This window comes from Corvus cornix, chromosome 2 (assembly GCF_000738735.6).
Source record: "Corvus cornix cornix isolate S_Up_H32 chromosome 2, ASM73873v5, whole genome shotgun sequence".
In the NCBI taxonomy this organism is placed as follows: Eukaryota; Metazoa; Chordata; class Aves; order Passeriformes; family Corvidae; genus Corvus; species Corvus cornix.
In genome coordinates this window covers 37,871,216-37,890,317 of record NC_046333.1, presented here as the reverse complement: position 1 = coordinate 37,890,317, position 19,102 = coordinate 37,871,216, and the positions used below count along the sequence as shown (strand labels likewise).

At 38.7% G+C, this 19,102-nt stretch overlaps 1 protein-coding gene across 1 annotated transcript in view; it reads right to left on the bottom strand.

The window, feature by feature from the left end:
- The window catches only part of OSBPL10 (oxysterol binding protein like 10), a 112,965-nt gene that overhangs the window by 26,777 nt on the left and 67,086 nt on the right, over window positions 1–19,102 (bottom strand). The window contains 1 exon segment of the mRNA XM_039549858.1: window positions 12,728–12,873. Within this exon segment, the coding sequence (XP_039405792.1) occupies window positions 12,728–12,873 (146 nt within the window).

Below are 19,102 nucleotides of genomic sequence, written 5' to 3'. Positions count from 1 at the left end.
TCTTGTTTATTTGTTGGAGGGGAAGAATGGAACATAGAGAATCACAGCCTCATTTAGGTTGGAACAGACCTCTTGAGGTCTTCTTGTCCCACACCCTGCTCAAGCAGGCACACGCAGAACCAGTTGCCCAGGACGATGTCCAGCTAAGTTTTGATTATCTCCAAGGATGGAGACTCCACAACTTCTCTGGGCAACCCATGCCAGTGTTCAACTCTCTCTCCATGGCAAAAGTGCACTTTCTGATGTTCAGACTGACTTTCATGTGCCCACTGCCTCTTGTTCTGTCACTGGGCCTCATACCACTGATCACAACCCTCTGGCCTGGATTGTTCAGGTTTAAATCCACCTCACTGCCCACTTACCTAATCCATACCCTGTCCGCTTGTCTGTAAGGATGTTAGGGAAGAAATGGTCAAAAACCTTACCAACATTAAAGCAAACAACATCCACTGCTCTCCCCAAAAGCACCAAGCTAGTCACTTCATTGTAGAGGGTTATCATGTTGGTTAAGCGTGATTTTCCCTTTGTAAATCCATTATGACTAGTCCTAATTTCCCTCTTGTCCTTTATATTTTGGAGATACTTTCCAGGGTCAGTTGCTCCACCACCTTCCAAGGGACCAAGGAGAGGCTGACAAACCTGCAGCTCCCCAGATGCTACCAGAGCATCCAGAGATGTTCCTTCTTGCCCTTTTTTAAAAAATGAATGACATTCACTTTCCTCTAGTTTTCATGAACCTCTCCCAAACTCCATAACCTGTTAGAGACCCTGGAGCTATATATATGCAGCTTAAGTGCTGCCTAACTTGTTCCCCCTCCACCAAAGGTCAGTCTCCCTCCAGACTTCCCCTCTGATCCCAAAAATCTGTTACCAGTAAAGGCCAAAGTAAAGAAGGCATAGCATAACTCAATCTTTTCTCCACCATGGTAGTAAGCGGAGACCACGTATATCCTGACAGGGACGCACTAAGGACCTCATATTCTTCATATAATTACAAAAAAATACTGTAAGAATCTTCATTTAGGCATAAAAACATTTTTATATACTATAAAATGGACTGCAGTCAGGAGCAAGAGGATGAATCTTAGGAACTTTAAACATCCAGATAAAAATGTATCGTTCTGTAATATTCCAAGAGAAGTATTCTTTAAGTCCTTCTACATTAAAAAAATGCAAAAGATTGTAAAAAAACCCCCACTGTATAAAACATATCTGCATCAAGAGAAAGAGAGATAAGTTAGAAGCAATATTAAACAGAATTAGCATTTTCAGACTAGACAAGGATTGTTGTATTTCCCGCAGTCCTCTAATTATCATTGGTTCTAGTACTGCACATAAAAGTCAAAGGCCTCATTTTGATTTTCAGATTCTCTTCAATAATGACATAGGTTTGCAAGCATCATTTACACTTGCATTTGTGTAACTCGAGAGCTGGCAAGCAGGTTTTCTGTGGGTGTAAGATTAAATATAACTCTGTAAGGTCAGGGAGCTTTAGCACATTTACACTAATTTGAGAAATTGGCCCCACAAGATTTTCACCAGTTTCAATACTAAAGTTAGAATTCTTCTTGTAAAGCACATACAGTAAGAACACCCCAAAGCAGTAACATATAATGAGCTGTTAGCTTCTTGCAGAGCTTATCACTGCATCAGAAATGACAAAACTGCACTAACTTGCATGCTCCACTTGTCTTTTCTTCTTCCATTGGGCACAACACATTTAATTGCACTTACTACCAGCTGTAGCATGCACCTGACAAAAAAACATGCAAGCTCAATGCACCCATCCCTCATTAATACTGATTTGAATCTCAAATGTAACTTGTCCAGAAAGTTGTACTTATTAAAGTATTTTATATACGGACTAGCATATTGTCGTGCTGTTTTGGTGGGCTGACCTTGGCTAGGAGCCAGGTGCCCACCAAAACCACTCTTTCACTTCCCTTCTTGGGGGGGACAGAGAAAATACAATGTAGGGCTCATGGGTGGTTGAGTTAAGGACAGGGAGAAATCACTGACCCATTACCTGATGGCTAACAGAGACTTGACTTGGGGAAATTAGTTCAGTTTATTACCAATCAAATAAAAGCAGGACAAGGAGAAAATAAAACCAGATCTTGAACATCATCCCCTCACCACTTTGTCCTAGTCTTAACTTTACTACCTTCTACCAGCTTCCCCACAGTGCTGCAGGGGAACAGGGAATGGGATTTGCAGTCAGTACTTCACACCTTTCCTCAGGGCAACTCCAGTTCAGACTCTTCCCGGGCTCCAGCACAGACTCCCTCCTGTCAGGGACAGTCATCCATGAACTCTGCCAAAGTGAGTCCTTCCCATGGGCTGCAGTCCTTCACAAACTGCTCTTCCATGGGTCCCTTCCACAGGGTACAGTCCTTCAGGTGCAGCCTGCTCCAGCATGGGTCCCCCAAAGGGTCACAAGCCCTGCAAGGAAACCTGCTCCAGCATGGACTCCTCTCTCCATGGATCCATAGGTCCTACAAGGAGCCTATTCCAGCATGAGCTTCCACAGGGTCATAGCCTTCTCTGGCATGGGGTCCTCCATGGGCTGCAGAGGGACAGCCTGACTCACCATGGTCTGCACCACGGGCTGCAGGAGAATGTCTGCTCCAGCAGCTGGACCATCTCCTGTCCTTGCTCTCCTTCCTCAGTGACCTTGGTGTCTGCAGTTGCTTCTCTCACATTCTCACTCCTCTCTCTGCTATTGTTCTCCCTTTTTTCTCCCTTCTTAAGTCTGTTATACCAGAGGCACTACAACCATCACTGATGGGCTCAGCCTCGGCCGGCAGCAGCTCCATTCTGGAGCCAGGCTGGCACTGGTTCTGTCGAACACAGAGGAAGCTTCCAGCAGCTTCTCACAGAAACCGCCCCTGTAGCCCCCCCCCAATACCAAAATCTTGCCACACAAACTCACTGTAAGCTTTAAAAGGAGGAATCATTCTCATATAGAAAACTAAAATTAAACAGAAATTATAGAAACTTTGTTTACTTCAACCTAAATCTTGAAATAAAACAAAGTCTGAAACACTGTGAGGACTGATTCCTGAAATCATCCTCATCCACTCACCACTTCTCTAACTTCCAAATGCATTGTCGCTTACAGATTATCAAGCCTAATCTTAACTATAAGGCAGTAAAACTTTTTAATATCCAACAAGCTCCTGTATCACTTTATATAAGCTTTTCTACTCTTAAAGAACAGTTCAAATAAAAAAAAAAATAGAAAATACTCTTCTCAACATTTACCACCACACAATGTAAGCAGAGGAAGGTGAAAAATGAGGTTGCAAAAGTGGTGGTGAAGTCAGGTCATTGCTTGAGCCCTGGCCTCCATCTTACCGCAGTCTTATTTATGCTTTGCATCTGGTGGCATCTGTGACCAATCACTGCAAAGAATGAGCAGATCAAAGATAAAACCTCAAACACACTGACATCCCATATGCCCACTGTAATGTTGGCACCTGGATACCAAAGTTACAGTGACTTTCAAAGAGACTTAAGGCTGCCCAGTGTTTAAGGTCTGACATTTCAAAGCCACCTAATGAGCTCAGAAGCAAAGATCTTAAATGGAGAATTTAGAGAGCAGAACTCATTACCTGTGTACACCTTCATTTCATCCTGAAAAAGATTTCTTAAAGGTAGAAAAACAGACAGGCTCAGCACAGCTGCATTTTTCAAATTTACTCTGAGTATTTCATAGGAACTCTTTCCTCTAATGCAAAAAGTCTACCACCTCAAGGGGGAACCCACCCCTTTCAAACCCCAAAACACACACCCACAATCACACTTCTCTCAGCATTCTGTCATTAGAGCTCAGCTCTAACAACGATGAACCAAAATTAAAGTTAACTTTTAAAGTATCGAAGCAAGTAACAGAGGATGAGAACCAAATGAGAAGGATTTTACAACGAAAAAGTGAACACCCCATAACTTACACACACCACCACCCTGGCAAGCAAGAATACCACTTGGTTTTTGTCATCTACATACAGAACCAATCAGCAAGACAGTTACTTTCTCCTTCGTATAACAAAGGAAAAACGGCATAATAGGCAGATTTTCTACTTACCTTAAACTATGTATACTAAGAAAAATAATCCAGGCCTATCTGAATAGGTAAGTAACTGCTGTATCTGAGTTTGTGTTCTGACAGCGTGGGGTCAAAGCATTTATGTAACTGCAGATACAGCATTCAGCACTAATAGGTCAAACCAGGTATTATTTGGTAGAAAAAGCTTACATCACGAAAGAATGTCTAGAGAGTGCCCAGAAACTAATTTCTTGCCAAATTTGTTGTATGTGTTTCGCAATTCAGGTCTCCAGAGAAAATAAAATTCTTCTAACTTGGACCACCAACGATTAAAACATCTCTTTTTTGTGTGTATGGATAATTTGTATGTGTTTTGTGGTTTGTTGCTTGGGGTTGTTTTTCATTGAATATGCTAAACACACTTGATGTTCAGAAAACCTCTCCAGCTAGGGACAAGCGCAAGGATCAAAGTGTGGCAATGTAAGCAATCTGTCTATCACACAAGATCAATTGGATACAACATGTAATAGCAGAGACATCTACTGAACCAAGAAATACCTATCCTTCTTCAGGAGATACCCCATCACTGCAAAGCAAGCAAGCAAAGCAGAAATGCATCTTGATACTAATACTGCATAGACAGGCTGACATGCAGACAATGCAAGCAAAAAAAATGATCACAAAACCTCTACCTGAGGTGACAAATAGGTCTGCAATCTTTTTCCTTCTCAACAAAAACAATCTGTCAGGCATCTGGAGACAAGCACATTATCCAGATACTCACCATTTAGAGAGCTTTACTAATGCCTTTTTGTTAATGTTTTGAAGGAGTATCTCTGGGAACAGAAGTCTTTTCATCAATAAAGAACAAGCTCAGAAAAGCTTCCTTTTCCTACACTGCAGATGTGTTTCATTCTGACCTCTGACTATATTTAGGGCTGAACAGAACAATGTAGCAGTGATGAGGACCAGATAATACGAGATTTCAGAAGAAAAAGGACTGGTTTCTTGTTTAAAGAATAGGAACAAACGCATGTAACATGAAACAAAGAGCATCTATGTTTACCTTGCAGTATAGCCTGTGCAAGCATTCAGAGAATAATATTCAAAGCTAACTCTGAAAGTGATTATGTTTAAAAATAAAGAACCAATCAGTGACTAAACATCCTGTTATACAGAGATCCTCATCTGGATTACCTACAGCATTGTAATCCTGTATATATGCACCAAATAATGTTTGCTGGACAACTTTTTCCCCACATGTTCACGTTTTCTTCATAAGACAATTCCTCTTGCAAAAATCGATCTTTATAAACCTAAGGAAGTCAGTTCTGAAAACAGGCTGAAAAGCAGCTAATTGCCAAGCACAGACTCCACAGGGGAAGATTAAGTATCAGTACCAGCCCACACATGCTTGTGAGCACTTTTCATGAAATGAGGGCTACTGAACTACCGAGGACCGAATCCTAAAATACAGGAGGACTTTGCAGTATTGCATAAATTCAGTAAGAACTGGGAAAAAAATATATTTCATCACTGGTATCATCAGAAAGAAATAGTTATATGAGACTATAAAACAAAATGTGCAAGGAGAAAAGCCCCATGGACTTGTCCTAAATTAAAGCAAAAAAAAACTTGAAGGCTAGCATAAATCACAACCATAAGATAGAGAGTATCACACATCAGAAACAATTTTAACAAAACCTATTCCTAATGCAAAATACAGACACTAGTGAAGAACAATTTCCTGAAACATATTCAGTTTTATTCTGTGAATTACATTTTTTAGAAGCAAGATGGCTTCAAACAATCTGACACTATCCAAAATAAGTGTACAAGCTTACAAACCACAGAGTGCAGCAGGACAGATTCCAGTCACTGTCCAGGCAGCATTTCAAGACACTACAAGGGGTCTGAAAGTCTCATATTGATAACTTTTGGGGAGCTAAAGACAAAAGACTGCACTGAGCTGCAGGTCAGTGCAGGGAAGTAGCACGGGGCAAAAGGCTGGCAGAAAGCTACACTTTAGACATCCCCTAATATTACAAGGCATCCTCTCTAGAGATCCTTGGGGAGAAACAAGAAGAAGAGGTTCTTCAGGCCTCATATTCCCATGAAGAGGGGGAGGACAAACACCTTCTGGTAAGGGTTCCAGAAGACAGGTCCCTGTTAGCTGCTCACCAGACAGTACAGCACATTGAGTATGATGCCTTCCCTCATCAAACAACCCTCTGCCCCCACTGACAAAAGCCCTAGAGAAATGGCAAGATCGTGTGCAGAGAGGCTGTGGGACCTCCAGTGGGAGATGTCCAGGATTGGACTGGACAAGCTGACCTGATTAGCGCTGCTTTCGCAGCGTTGAGCTGCAGGACCTCCGGAGGTCCCTTTCAAGCCAGGGTACTCTGTGATTCCATTATGATTCTGCCTGCAATGCCCAGTAACTGAAAAGTTAGGAATTAACAGAGCTGAAGTCATTTAGCAGCTGTAATTCTCTTTTATGTCGCTTTGTATGCTAGCTAAGCAAATTTATGGCAGAAAAATATTGCCACATTAGTCAATAATACACCACTCACATATGCAAAGAGGGCACAAAAAAATGGACAACTACAAATTTAACCATTACAATCATCTGGTCTTGCAATACCAATCTATATGTAAATCCAGTTCTCACAGTGCTATTTCTTGTATGCAGTATCACATGTCAGCATATTTCTAAGAGGACAGAAATGGTAAAGACATGTTAATACAAGCAGTATTAACAGTCTTGCCCCAGGACGACACATTTATTAAACCACCCCGACTCTTCCTGCAATTTCTTTGCTCATCCACTATACACATTCACATTGCTGATAAACACACAAAACTCAAAAAAACCCAAGTAAAAACCCTTAAGTATTTCAAAAGAAAACCAAATCATTATAAATCATACCAGGAGAACATTCAATATGTGAAACAAATTAGGCCTAGAAGATTGTCTTCTTTTATATGTCTAACTTCTTGAGGCCAGTGGAACTCTCTGCTTGAAAAGCTTCTTAAGAATTGTTCAGTCTGATGAATCAATCGCTTGGTCCACCTCAGACTGAAGACTCTCTATAATGTGGAAGAGTTCTGCCTTTTTCACCTGCTCCTTCCAACTCCTCCTCTGAGACAAATTTTAGAATTAAATTCTGTTATCACAGCTGGGATTTGTTTCCACATTCTGGGCTTTTGAAATAAAGAACCACTACAGTTCATCACCACAAGCTGAAAACCCCGGGTTTTTTTCTAGCAAGACCAGACAGAACAGCTGAAGCCAGTCTGGATGTTGTTTCACTAAGCAAAATAAAGCAATGCCAACCTGAGACAAACTTTCCCTGGAGGAGAGTTCAGCTCAACTTAGTAAGGTCTAGGTAAGTAATTAATGAGATGGGTAAGATTTCTAATGGGCAGTATCGCCAAACCCACATATATACACATACTAAGAAATAAAACTGACAGCACAAATCAAATTAACTGGCACATAACAAATCAGAAATCCTGAAATAAAATTAATGTTGACTTCAGAGTTCCTTTAGCAAGGGCCACAAGTTTTATACTGAATAGAGTATGCCATCGATCCACTTAGAGTTAATTTCTAAGCCTTATGGCAAGGGAACCCAAGTTCTTTATATTCCAATGATTAGTTTTCACTGACTTCCACTAGTAATTACGGAATTCCACATGAATCAGAACCTCATGTTTATTCAAATTAGAAGCAGATTTGGTATTGAAGCTTTTTTTTTTTTTTTTTTTTTTACATGGTATATTACTCTCAATTACATAGACAGCAGCTGGAACACATGCATTTTGGAGGTGGAACTGATTCAATAATATGCAGTGGGTTTGATTGGTGATAAAATTTTTATTAATTATTTGCATAAACAGTTTTACTAGAGGACTGTTTGCTGACACAGTAGCTATTCCAGAAAGCTAGCAAAAAAAACCAAATCAAAATTAGCTAGATTATCTTAGTCATTGTCAGTGCTGCTGTAGCAGGCTTAGGGTCATTTAATTCCACTTTTAGTCTAATTGTACATTTAATCCTTAAATATACATTCCCTTCATTATCCTTAAATATACCTTCAATTGATTACCTCAGATTTCATTTTTTAGATGGTCTGCATAGTGAATGGATTAACTGGTACCATCTTTGCCTAGAGATTAATTTAGCTAAATCATTACAGGCCATTCACTGTGCTCTTCAGCCTGAAAAGTACTTAATGGTGCAGAGGACAAAAAGCAGAGCACATTGAGAAATCCTGTAATGTCTATACTAAACAGTGAAAAGGGACTCTCTGTAATGCTGCAAACATTACTTGCCCATCCTGATCTGTTGTTCTTCCATTACTGCACTTGGGGCTAGAGCTCTCTGTTCATGGCTAAGCTCATCTCCCAACATCAATTATACACATTTCTGTCAAGTACAAAAAGGAATTAGGAAACACTAGAAACAAATTATACCAGGAAACAATCCACAGACCTGGGCACATCTGCTAAGACACAGATAAATAGAGGTAACATTGAAGTAGAAATAATTTCATTTATCCTGCTTAGTTTCTAAAATTGCATGAGCATTTTTAAATTATTTATTAGCACCTCTAATACATTCTATAATAGCTCTAAAGTCTAAAATTCTAAAGTCATATTAGGATATATACTTACGTACAGATAAAAAACAAATTACAGCTTGAAAGAAACTATCACCTGAAGAAATGAAAAAAAAATACATAAACTTGTAATATTAAACAATTCAGTACCTCCTCTAAATAGAACAGTTCCCTCTTACAATTGAAAACATCAAGGTTCAGATCATCCAGGGGACCAAAATATCTTTAATAACCTGGACTTGACTGCCCTTGCAATCACTATCACAATTAAAACCTGGTTTAGCAGTTAGATAATCAGAGCTAAAGGCTCAATCCTACAGAGCTCAAACTTCAATCCCATTAAAAAGACACTTCCATTTGGAGCATGCGTACAGCTGCTCATGCACACAGGCAAGGGAAAGCTAGGGACAGGAAAGCAGGGAGACTGCACAGAGACCAGATCCACAGGATGGGAAGAATCAGCTGGCATGGCATTTTAAGGCATAAAAATCACATGAAGAGGGCTATATTGCAGATGTAGCTACAATTTTTAAAATATTTCTTAACTGAACTATTAGATCCAAAGAAAATTATTCCTTCCCTTTCAGACCCCACATAAGAACAGCCTGTTACCTATTTGTATTTGGCTGAATAATGTTTAGCTTCTACCAGAGAAGAAACTGCATTCCTGAAACCCTGACAGTGCAACAAACCAAAAAGAAAAGTTTTACTATAGTTACATGTGGCATCTAAACTAAGCTCCAGAATTTTCTACATCTCCCAAGAATGCTTAAGTATTCAAAGAAAATTGCATTAGATGGACCTTGTTATTCCAGAGATTCATAAAGATCCACAGTTCTTCACAAACATATAAAAACCAGTCACTGGTTTGTTAATGATGCCGCTTAATGCACACCTGAGAAGTGTTTGAATGTCGTGCTGAGAATTAGCACAGTTATCACCAAACACACTCCCACAGTTATCACCAAACACACTCACACAGTTATCACCAAACACACTCAGCCACTCAGTCACATTGCCAGGAAACTGCTGCGACTGGCAGGCAGCTGTATGGGAAAGATTCCTCAGCAGTCACCCACACCCACCTCTGCCCCAACATAACATCTGTTTTCTTCTTAAAATCACTGCTGATCCACATACTTAAAACTATCTTTTCCTTATAAATAACACTCTACAATATAAGCAGGTGAGTCTGCTGCTCCTCAAGGTTAGCCAGTTAATGGCATTTTCTATTTCAGACCAGAGGTCAATTCACAATTTGTTTGGTCAGTACATTTACTATACTACACTGAGAGTTAGCCAAAAAGCTCTCCCCCGTTCCTTTGGGGTATAGCTTCTCACTAAGACATAGAGGTTATACCATAAAATTACAGTTTCTTTTAAATAAAAATCTAGACCCAGTCAAAGAAGAGATTGGAATTAATTTTGATAGTACTGATACAGGAATTAGCACTCTCATCTCATAACTTCTGTAAAAGCAAGGCTTATTTCTTCTGGTAGGTATATTTGGAAAGTTGAGCCCCATTAATACCCCAGCAGCTTCTTCAAGAAATGGAGATTATCTAGTGCCTAGTTGGGTTTTTTAAAAAGAAAATCATTAAGAGAAATAAGCTTCATTTGAATGACACTTGTGGATTCCTCCTTTCTTCTAAAAGAAGCTATCAGATAAATAAAAAAAGAAATCAGGGCATTCAGCTTCAACAAAATGTCAACTAATGACATCTAGAACCATTTTCTCATTCAGTGCTGATGTCATCACTGTTACTAACAAACAACAAACAAGTGATGATTTGCATTTGCCTTTATATGTTACTATACATACTAAGTAATTAGCACAGTCAGTGCTTTTATACCTTTGAAAGTAAAGTGCTTACTCAGTGCCAGATCTAAGCTCTTGCCTTGGACACACAAGGCCACAATATATTTAAAAATATGACTACATCCTGCACACAGAACTGTTAAATTGTGTCAAATCAAACATCTTTGATAACTATGGGCGTGTCAGACATCATCTCCTGGGTGACTACCCGGCACAGATAGCATTCTTACCAGGGTAACTGTTAAGTTTCTCAGAAAAAAATTCATCAAAATGATCAAAACTGAAAAATGTATCAGCTACATTTAAAGAAATACTTCAAATTCAGTGCCAACAGTATCAATCTCAGATAGCATCACACACGCAGACTCAGTGTAAGGGAAGATGCAGGTTTGTAAACAGCTTCCAGGAACGAATCCTGATTCAGGCCACTTCCTCAGGGCAAAACCAATTTTCTGCTCATTAAAATGTACTACTACATTACAAAAATTACCTGCCTGATTCCAGCTGCTTCTTGTTGCTCCACCAATCCACAAACTCCTATTTACTGTTTCTACCAAAAACACCACCTTGAGCTGACCTCTTTGTAACTTAAAAATCTTCCTCTCTTCACCAACCTCTTTTTCTTCTTTTTTAGTGGCTAATGCCCCAGGGCCCCCAAATGCAGGCTCCTGATTTCAGGAAGACTGCCTACAAAGCACTGAGGATTCTGTACCATCAACAATGCTACACTTCCTTGCGTATATCCATCCCTTCTAGGGTACTCCCTTCTCAATAAATCATGAGTTCCACAAGCAAAGCAGTACCTCAAGCCACACACACAACTCAGTGTCTCTCATCAGCAAACAAACAGGAGGGGATTGGACTCATAAAAAAATTTGTCATTTAAAACATGTAATTAATGGCTCAACTCAACTGCAAAATGATACGTTAATGTGAGTAAAATCAGCTGCTACTCTTTATGTTCTTGCTGCAAAGTTCATGCTTGCACATCCCATTTGGCTTTAGTGGATAATCGAGAATAAAAATCCCCAAAAAAAACTAAAAAACTCTAATGAAACAGATTTCAGTGGTTCAGTACATAGTAACTCCCAAAATACTCTTAAATAGCCTCTTGTCTTAAAAACACACTGTAAGAAGTACACTTGGCTTATCCGAAAAAAGGAATTCCATGACTTCCTAATAAAAAGTAATTACAGTAAATTTAAACATTTTGGTAAATGGACACCAAGAGTAACAGAATACAAAATTCCTTTCTAAGGACAGAGGACCAAAGGAACACATGAAAAAATTAAAAATCTGCTTTATCTGTGATTTGTTTTGAACTATGTACAATTCAACATACTACAAAAGAACTGGAAAAAACAGCTTTATTGATGTCTCCGGTCATTACATATTTTATTAAAAGCAATGTAATTTAATTTAAGCCATTCCAATTGCCCAGAGCATTCACTCGTTTCTTCAGCTCTTTTGAAAACTTCTTCCCAGTTCTCCAGGTCTCACGTGTTCCAGGTGCCCTATAATCTCTAGGGTCTCAGGGTGAAGTGTTTTCCTGGTGGGCAGCACTGGTTACTGAAGCAGACAGTAGAAGCTGGAGAAGTTTGTCATGATGAGAGATTTTCAGTGCATGAGATGTCTGATACGCAGCTGTGTGTCTCCTCAAAGAGTGGATGCTTCAGAACTGCCCTTTACCAAGTAAATGCCACAAAAGCACAAATCAGCTGGTTGATGCAGGATGATGTGGACAAGTTCTGCCCATTATCACTTAACAGGAAAAGGGATCAGGAAATAACATAGTTTTTCAACTCAAAGAATAGTCAGCTATGCTCAAGAGATGCCCAAGAGCAAAGAGCAACATGGTAGAACAAGTAGGAAGCAAGTAGTCTCCTGTCTATCTCAAACCAGAAAGAAAAATAAATAAATAGGGGGGTTTTTTTGCACCAGAAGATAGAAATGTGTATTGACAGTCTGTTGATTGCTTTTAAGATTAGAAAGAAATTGTACACTCGCCAAAGTTGGCTGACACAAGTACCTCAGAGAAGCAAAAGCACAGAACAGTATCAACACATTTTTCAAGTTTTTGGAGTGCACTTTTGCATGAAACTTATCATTATCACAAGTAACTTCAAACAAAGAGTATACTATAAAGACAAAATACGATAATTAATCAGTGAAAGCATCCACCATCACACATGGTTTGCATCTCACCAACAACCTACAGACACCAAGCATGCCTACCTCAGTGTTTGGCTGTGCATCCTGGGCTGCAGATGGAACTATTGCCCATGTAATGTTGGCACTAGCAGATGATAAGGAGCTGAGGGCACCATTTTTCAGTTGCTCTGTGGAGTGTGACTTGGGCCCAGGCCATCCCAGGATACCTTCTGAAGCAGAAAATAGGTATCAGCTTACAAGAGAAAGATTACAGATTTCTTCCATTCACCTCATCATTCTACTGATCTAAATTAGTTGTATCTCTTCTCTGCTTCCATGCACAGCTTTACTTGAGTAACAAATGATCTTGTACTTTCTGAACTATCTTATGCAGTATCTCAAATTATATCCCTGACTTTGGAAGCAAGAAACACCCTAAATAACCAAAGTAAGCATCTTATAGGCCAACTTATCAGTGGTCTTTTTAAGTCAATGAATGTTAGTTCTACCACCAGACTGTATAATTCTTACGTATAATTCTATCTGGCATACCTTAGAAATTACACGAGTATTCCCTACCCAGTATTTTCATAGTTATGAAGTTTTCCAAGTAAACCCTCCATTTCTTCTGCCTGAAATCAAAGTTTTAAGCCTAGCAGCTGCATTTTATCTCTGTCTGTACTACAAAAAGTTTTTTCTAGATTAAGTACTAAAATGCTGTAGTGGTCCCAAGACCACAGTTTAAAAGAGGTCTCATTAGAAAGATACACATTAAATATGAATCAACCAGAATTTGACATCAGAAAAACCCTTATTTCCAGGGGCACTTGATTTCCTGGGTGAGTCTGTATTTAAGAATAATCAGCTGAGGCAAGTGCACACTTGTTCCTCCCTAACTGTTCTAAAACATAGTCTCAACAGTCAAATCAGCAGCCCTCAGCACAGGACTTAAACTTTCAGCTATTAATTACACGCTGCTATAAAATGTAGAGATATGGATAAGAAAATCACAGCACTTCAGTCATTACCACGATTTGTAAATGAATATACAATTAGTGCCACAGGGAGGATCTCCTCTCATCACTGACAAGTTTTTAAGATGACGCAGAGCAACACAAAGCACATTAAAGAACATGCAATTTCTCCTCTCCATATCACCAGGGTTACCAGAGATTGCCTCCTAAGTGAAGTAAATGGTTTGATCTGGAGAGGCTATGCTGTGTAGTGCTACATTAATGCTCCCATTATTAAAGAATGGGCCACAAATCCCATAGCTGAACTCTTACCAAATTCTAGAGATGAAACAGTTACAGAACATTCCTCTCATCTAAAATGGCACTAAGTTATGGAGACATGGCAGAAGTTCAGATCTACCTTGCTTAGGGTGTTTTTGTGGTGCCATCTTTTGCTGAAGAAAGCATGAGGAAAGCATAAGTAAATAGTCAACCATAAAATTATTTTCAAAGAGCTGAGTAACCGATGGGGGAAAAAAAATTGAGCTTTTTTTCCTTTTTTAAAATGTCTATTTCATACAATTACACAAAATTCCCCTTGCCAAAGGAAGAACATGTCTGTGGCTCTGCTGTCAAATTATGCTTCTCACTTGTCATTATTTTGCAGCAACAGATCCCGATCTATTTTTCTGTTTTTCCCTGTCAAAAAAAGCTGAATAATGGATTATTGCTGCTATTTTCCTATTACAGAGACACAAAAAAAAAAAATTGAACTGACTTCTCTTTATGCCAATCTTTAAAAATATGTCATTCGATCATTTCCTTGGGCTATCCATTTTCTCTCTGCACAAACAATCTATTTGGCCTTCACTGTAAACAGGTTTGGTTTTTTTTTTTTAAATCTAGTTTATGTAAATAAGCACAATAAAAAGCTCCCATGTGAAGAAATACCTCACTTCAGGGGAAATTTTTAAGTGCGAACATTTACCTCATCATCACAAACATATTTTTAAAAACACTATACTAGTTTTCCTCTTCAGTGCAAATACATTGTAAAAAGAGCTTTTCCTTTGTCTTTCTCTGCACATTTTAGAGTCTCTTAGAGAAATAGAAACTGTTAGAACTAGGCAAGCATGTTTTCTCTCCTGTACTAAGGGCAATACTACCCTCACAAAACAACAAATATTGTCAGCTTAATAAAATTTTAAACAGATCTTAAAAACACATTATGACCTTGCCAACACCAACAGGATGCCAAGAGTTAAGGTCCAAATTATAATAAAGCACATGCATCTCCTCAACACTTCTGCATATGAGAAAAATTGTTTTGTTAAACTGTGCATCTGGAGTTTGACTACTTTGCAGAAGAGAAATATGCAGGGAAAGATATTAAGTCATACAAGCACAGAAATATAAACAAATAAAAAGTCATCTCCCTGAACAAGTTGAGAAAAATTCACACCTAGTTTCAAAGTGCCATCAGGGAACCTGTGATGATCTTTACAAATCTTACTCTGAGATGTCAGCATTCTCGTATCATCCCAAGGGTGATGTGCCATATATCTAATACAGCAGCTCGCTTTTCAGGCAAAAGCAATGTCTGATGAGAGAACTCATTAGAAATTATCTTAAAAACAACAAAGACTAGAATAAAATCTCCATGTAGAAAGTGAAAGGCCACAACAATATGGCTCCTACTTCGCTGACATTATTAGTTTTCTAAAACTTTTCATCACAGTTTCTCATGATTTTTTTTTTCCATTTTTTCAGTACACCCAAAATGTTCTCATCTGCACTAGTACAAATTATTTTTACCACAAAACAGTACAGGTATAGCTGTCATCTGTGCCATATCTAATCCAGTTGTTTACTGGAATTTACTCTCCACAGACTGAGCTGCTATCTGTAAATCATTTGATCCGCTCTAATGGAGTTGCCATCTTTGCCATTTTATGGGACTCAAAGATTTCTATCACTCGTTCAGTCCCTGTTCTTATAAAGATTTAAGTAAACATATATAAAAACTAAACACAATATGAGAAAGTTTATCTTCAGAGTTGGGTAAGAATAGGAAGAAATGGCTCTCATTGGTTTGGGTTTTTTCAAAGGCAGATTTTCTTCTCTGTTCTCAGTCATAGCCAAAGACAGCTGGCAGAAAGGTAAATTCTAATCTATTTTGATACATTTCAGAGCTCTAAAGGAATTCTCCAGAAAGGCAGTCACAAATTATACAAAAGTATTCACAGCTACATAGCTACTTTACTACTTTTAGACTATGCAAAGTGCTACGCTAATTAACACAAAATATCTGTTTCTGTAGCAAATGATGCAAAAATTATAAAGAACGTACCAAATACACAACTAGTAAAATCAGCCAGATCTCTTCCACTTGCACAGTGTTGGTGCTGTAGCTCCAGGAGTGAAAACCCAAGTCTGATTCCTCTGAAAGTTCAGAGCATATGTATATACATAACAAGAGTTCTCATAGAAAATACCCAAAAATTAGCTTCTTTCCCCCTTCCTATCAACACCAGTTTCCACTGTGATGAACACACAGCCAGCAAGTACACCAAGGCACATGAGAACACCTGCACCTAAGCAAAGTACAGCAGCCAGACAACCTACTTATCCTTTCCCTACAGCAGTGTTACAGTTCACAAACACTATTTCAGAGGGCACAAAAGGCTGTATCCCACACAAACGCCCTCAGGAGAAATGTCTTTCCCTTCTACAGGTGCACACGGTGGGGGGGGGGGGGGGGGGTGAAGGTCTCTCCAAAGAGAAGGTTTACCAGGAGATTTTTCAGTTAAGCAATGCTGATAATTTTCTTTTGCTGGTTTTGATTTTCTGGGTACCTGATGTACCTTCAAACTCACTTTTTCATGATAATTGGTGCATGAAATATGCTTATTATTTCACCTATCTCAATTCTGTAAGAAATGCCTTCCTAATTTTAAGTCGTCTGGTCTTGTTTAGGAGACTACAAAAAACAAGCTACCTACATTTTTTTCCCTGGCACAGTCATAAACTAACACCTATTGATAACACTCTTATGACATATTTTCAGTATATTCTAACAAATATCCCCTTAACAATGCAATGGTAGGCCTTGAGGAGAAACCAATATTAGATCCAGATTCCTTCCCCTGCCAGGGATGGATGCGACAGTTTTGTCTCTCTGCTGAATCCCTGCAGCACACTGAAACAGAAACAGCAAATGGCAGCTGCATCTCTGCCTTTCACATGAGACTCTCTTTGCTAATGCTGTGTGGGGACTAGAAAATAATGTTATCCTCCAATCAAAGAAGAGCATGTAAGGAATAATGTATCAGCCTTTAGATAGAACAGCAAATTGCTCTGGTTATTCTTGACAGAAGCAAGACTGGTGAGGGTACAATTAAGGGAGAACTGACTGACCAAGCCAATTTAGTAAAGTACACCAGTAACAAAGAATATGTACTCCCCTGTATTCTTTCCTCACCTTTCCCTGCCAACATGCATTTAAGCACAAATAAGGACTTACTTATCTGCTCATTTTTCTCTTTTGTCATCTCAGCTGCAAGAGAATTCCTAACTGTCATTTGTCAACAAATTGAAAGCATCTAGATTTTGCCTTTCCTGTTCATTTATTTTCTCCAAAACAGAGGTAATAGAGAATAAAAGCTCAACTATATCCCTTCCCCAACTCCAGAATCACCCCCGATCCGTTTACTTCCATGGGAGCCAAAATCAGCAGCTTTTGCACATTGAAGTGAACTTCAGAAAATCCATAGTAAGGATGAGTTTGGCTTTTGTTTTTAAAAAATCTTGAAAAATGAAACGTTTTACACTTTGGAAAAGCGGACAAGGCAGAGACAGAAAAATATAGGAAGGAATTCCTATGAGGAAGATGCTTTATTCAGTAAATGAATGGCTAATGTGAAACACAGATTAAAAGAACGGATTGATCTGTGCAGGCTGCTACTACATGAGAGGATTCTGTCTGCCAAAACACTAAAATTAAAAAAAAAAAAAAAAGACCTAAAACACAACATACGCTGGTAGAGCTACATTAAAACAAACATTCGAGTTTGCTCTGTTCTCAGTCTGGGAGCGAAGAATGTTAACAATTGCAGTCAACAGGCTCTGGAGATATCCTTCTGCCAAAGGCTTCAGAGTTGGAAAAAAATAACACTAGAACTTCTAAAGTTAGAAATAAAGATAAAAGTTTCTTCTCCACATTTTTATTTTCAAAGGTACCTGCCCCTTTTCTGCATGCCAAATGAACTCAAGCTTGTCAGAAGGCACTTAATGCTGATCAGCAAATACTTCAGATATACCTAAGTGGTGACATTGCTAGCCAAAAAGAAAGGCCTCGACATTCTCCTCCATCCTACCAAAAAAAAAACGTAATTCCCAAACCCAAAGAAGCTTGTAGAGATGCAATCCCTCATCCTCAACTCACACTATACGTAACCAACACTTTCAGCTAATAATACCCTTCTCCAGCATATTTTTCAATGAAAGAAAAAATATTACAAAGAATTTAGCCAATGATTAATGCACATACCTTTAATAATGACAGCTAGAAATTATTTTTGACATTATTTGACATTATTTTGACTCAAAAGTAGAAACACAGACAGGATTTTGCTTCACTGACTGTTCTTGTCGATGTACCTCCAAAAAAGACAATCACACAAACCCTTCCATGAATCTTCAGAGTGGAAATAAAAAATGTATTGACTAGCCTTCAAGGCAAGATTGAAGACTTCAGTTTAGTCTTCATGTCTGTTTGTAGGCTTGAGGTCTAAGACTGACAATTTGTGAGAAACATGAAATGGAGAAATCATGTCATCCTTAAACTTAGAAAGCATGCCATAAAAATATTTTAAGTCATGACCTACATAATTGTAGAATCTGGACAAGATTCCACTAGAGTGAATGCCAAGCTGCTTGCTTTCTACTCTAATTACTGGAAAACAAAGCAACAAAAATATTTACATCGAAAGAAAGAAGACACTTTTTTTCTTGTTCAAAAACAATAAATGTCAGTAAATCAGTTTAAAATAGCTACTATTTAATTATAATCTTCATGAGAGCATTCCATAAGTACTAGGTCAGAAACTCTCAGCTACTTTTAAGTCCTTGCTTTAGAGGCAGTAAGACTGCAAGGCCTCCAGAGCACAGGGAGGTCAGCAAAACTTGCACAATTGGGTATAAAGACACAAGTACACAAGGAAAGATACAGAGAAAGCATATTAAGTAGAAATCTATCTACTTTTAAGGCAGTCCTCTCTCTTTATGGCATAATAGTGAGAGGCTTGGATGCTGAAGGAAAGCAAACTCAAGGGTAGGTTCAAGTCACCCAAGCTAAGTAATTGGTAATTTCTCACACTCCACACAAGGAAGACTATGTTGCCTGGATTGCTTTCATGAACTGTAGGCTAGAAGCAAGAAAATAAATTATCAAATTCCTATCTTGTCTCTGTCTATGCATTCTGCCCCACGCTGCCCACTAGCACCT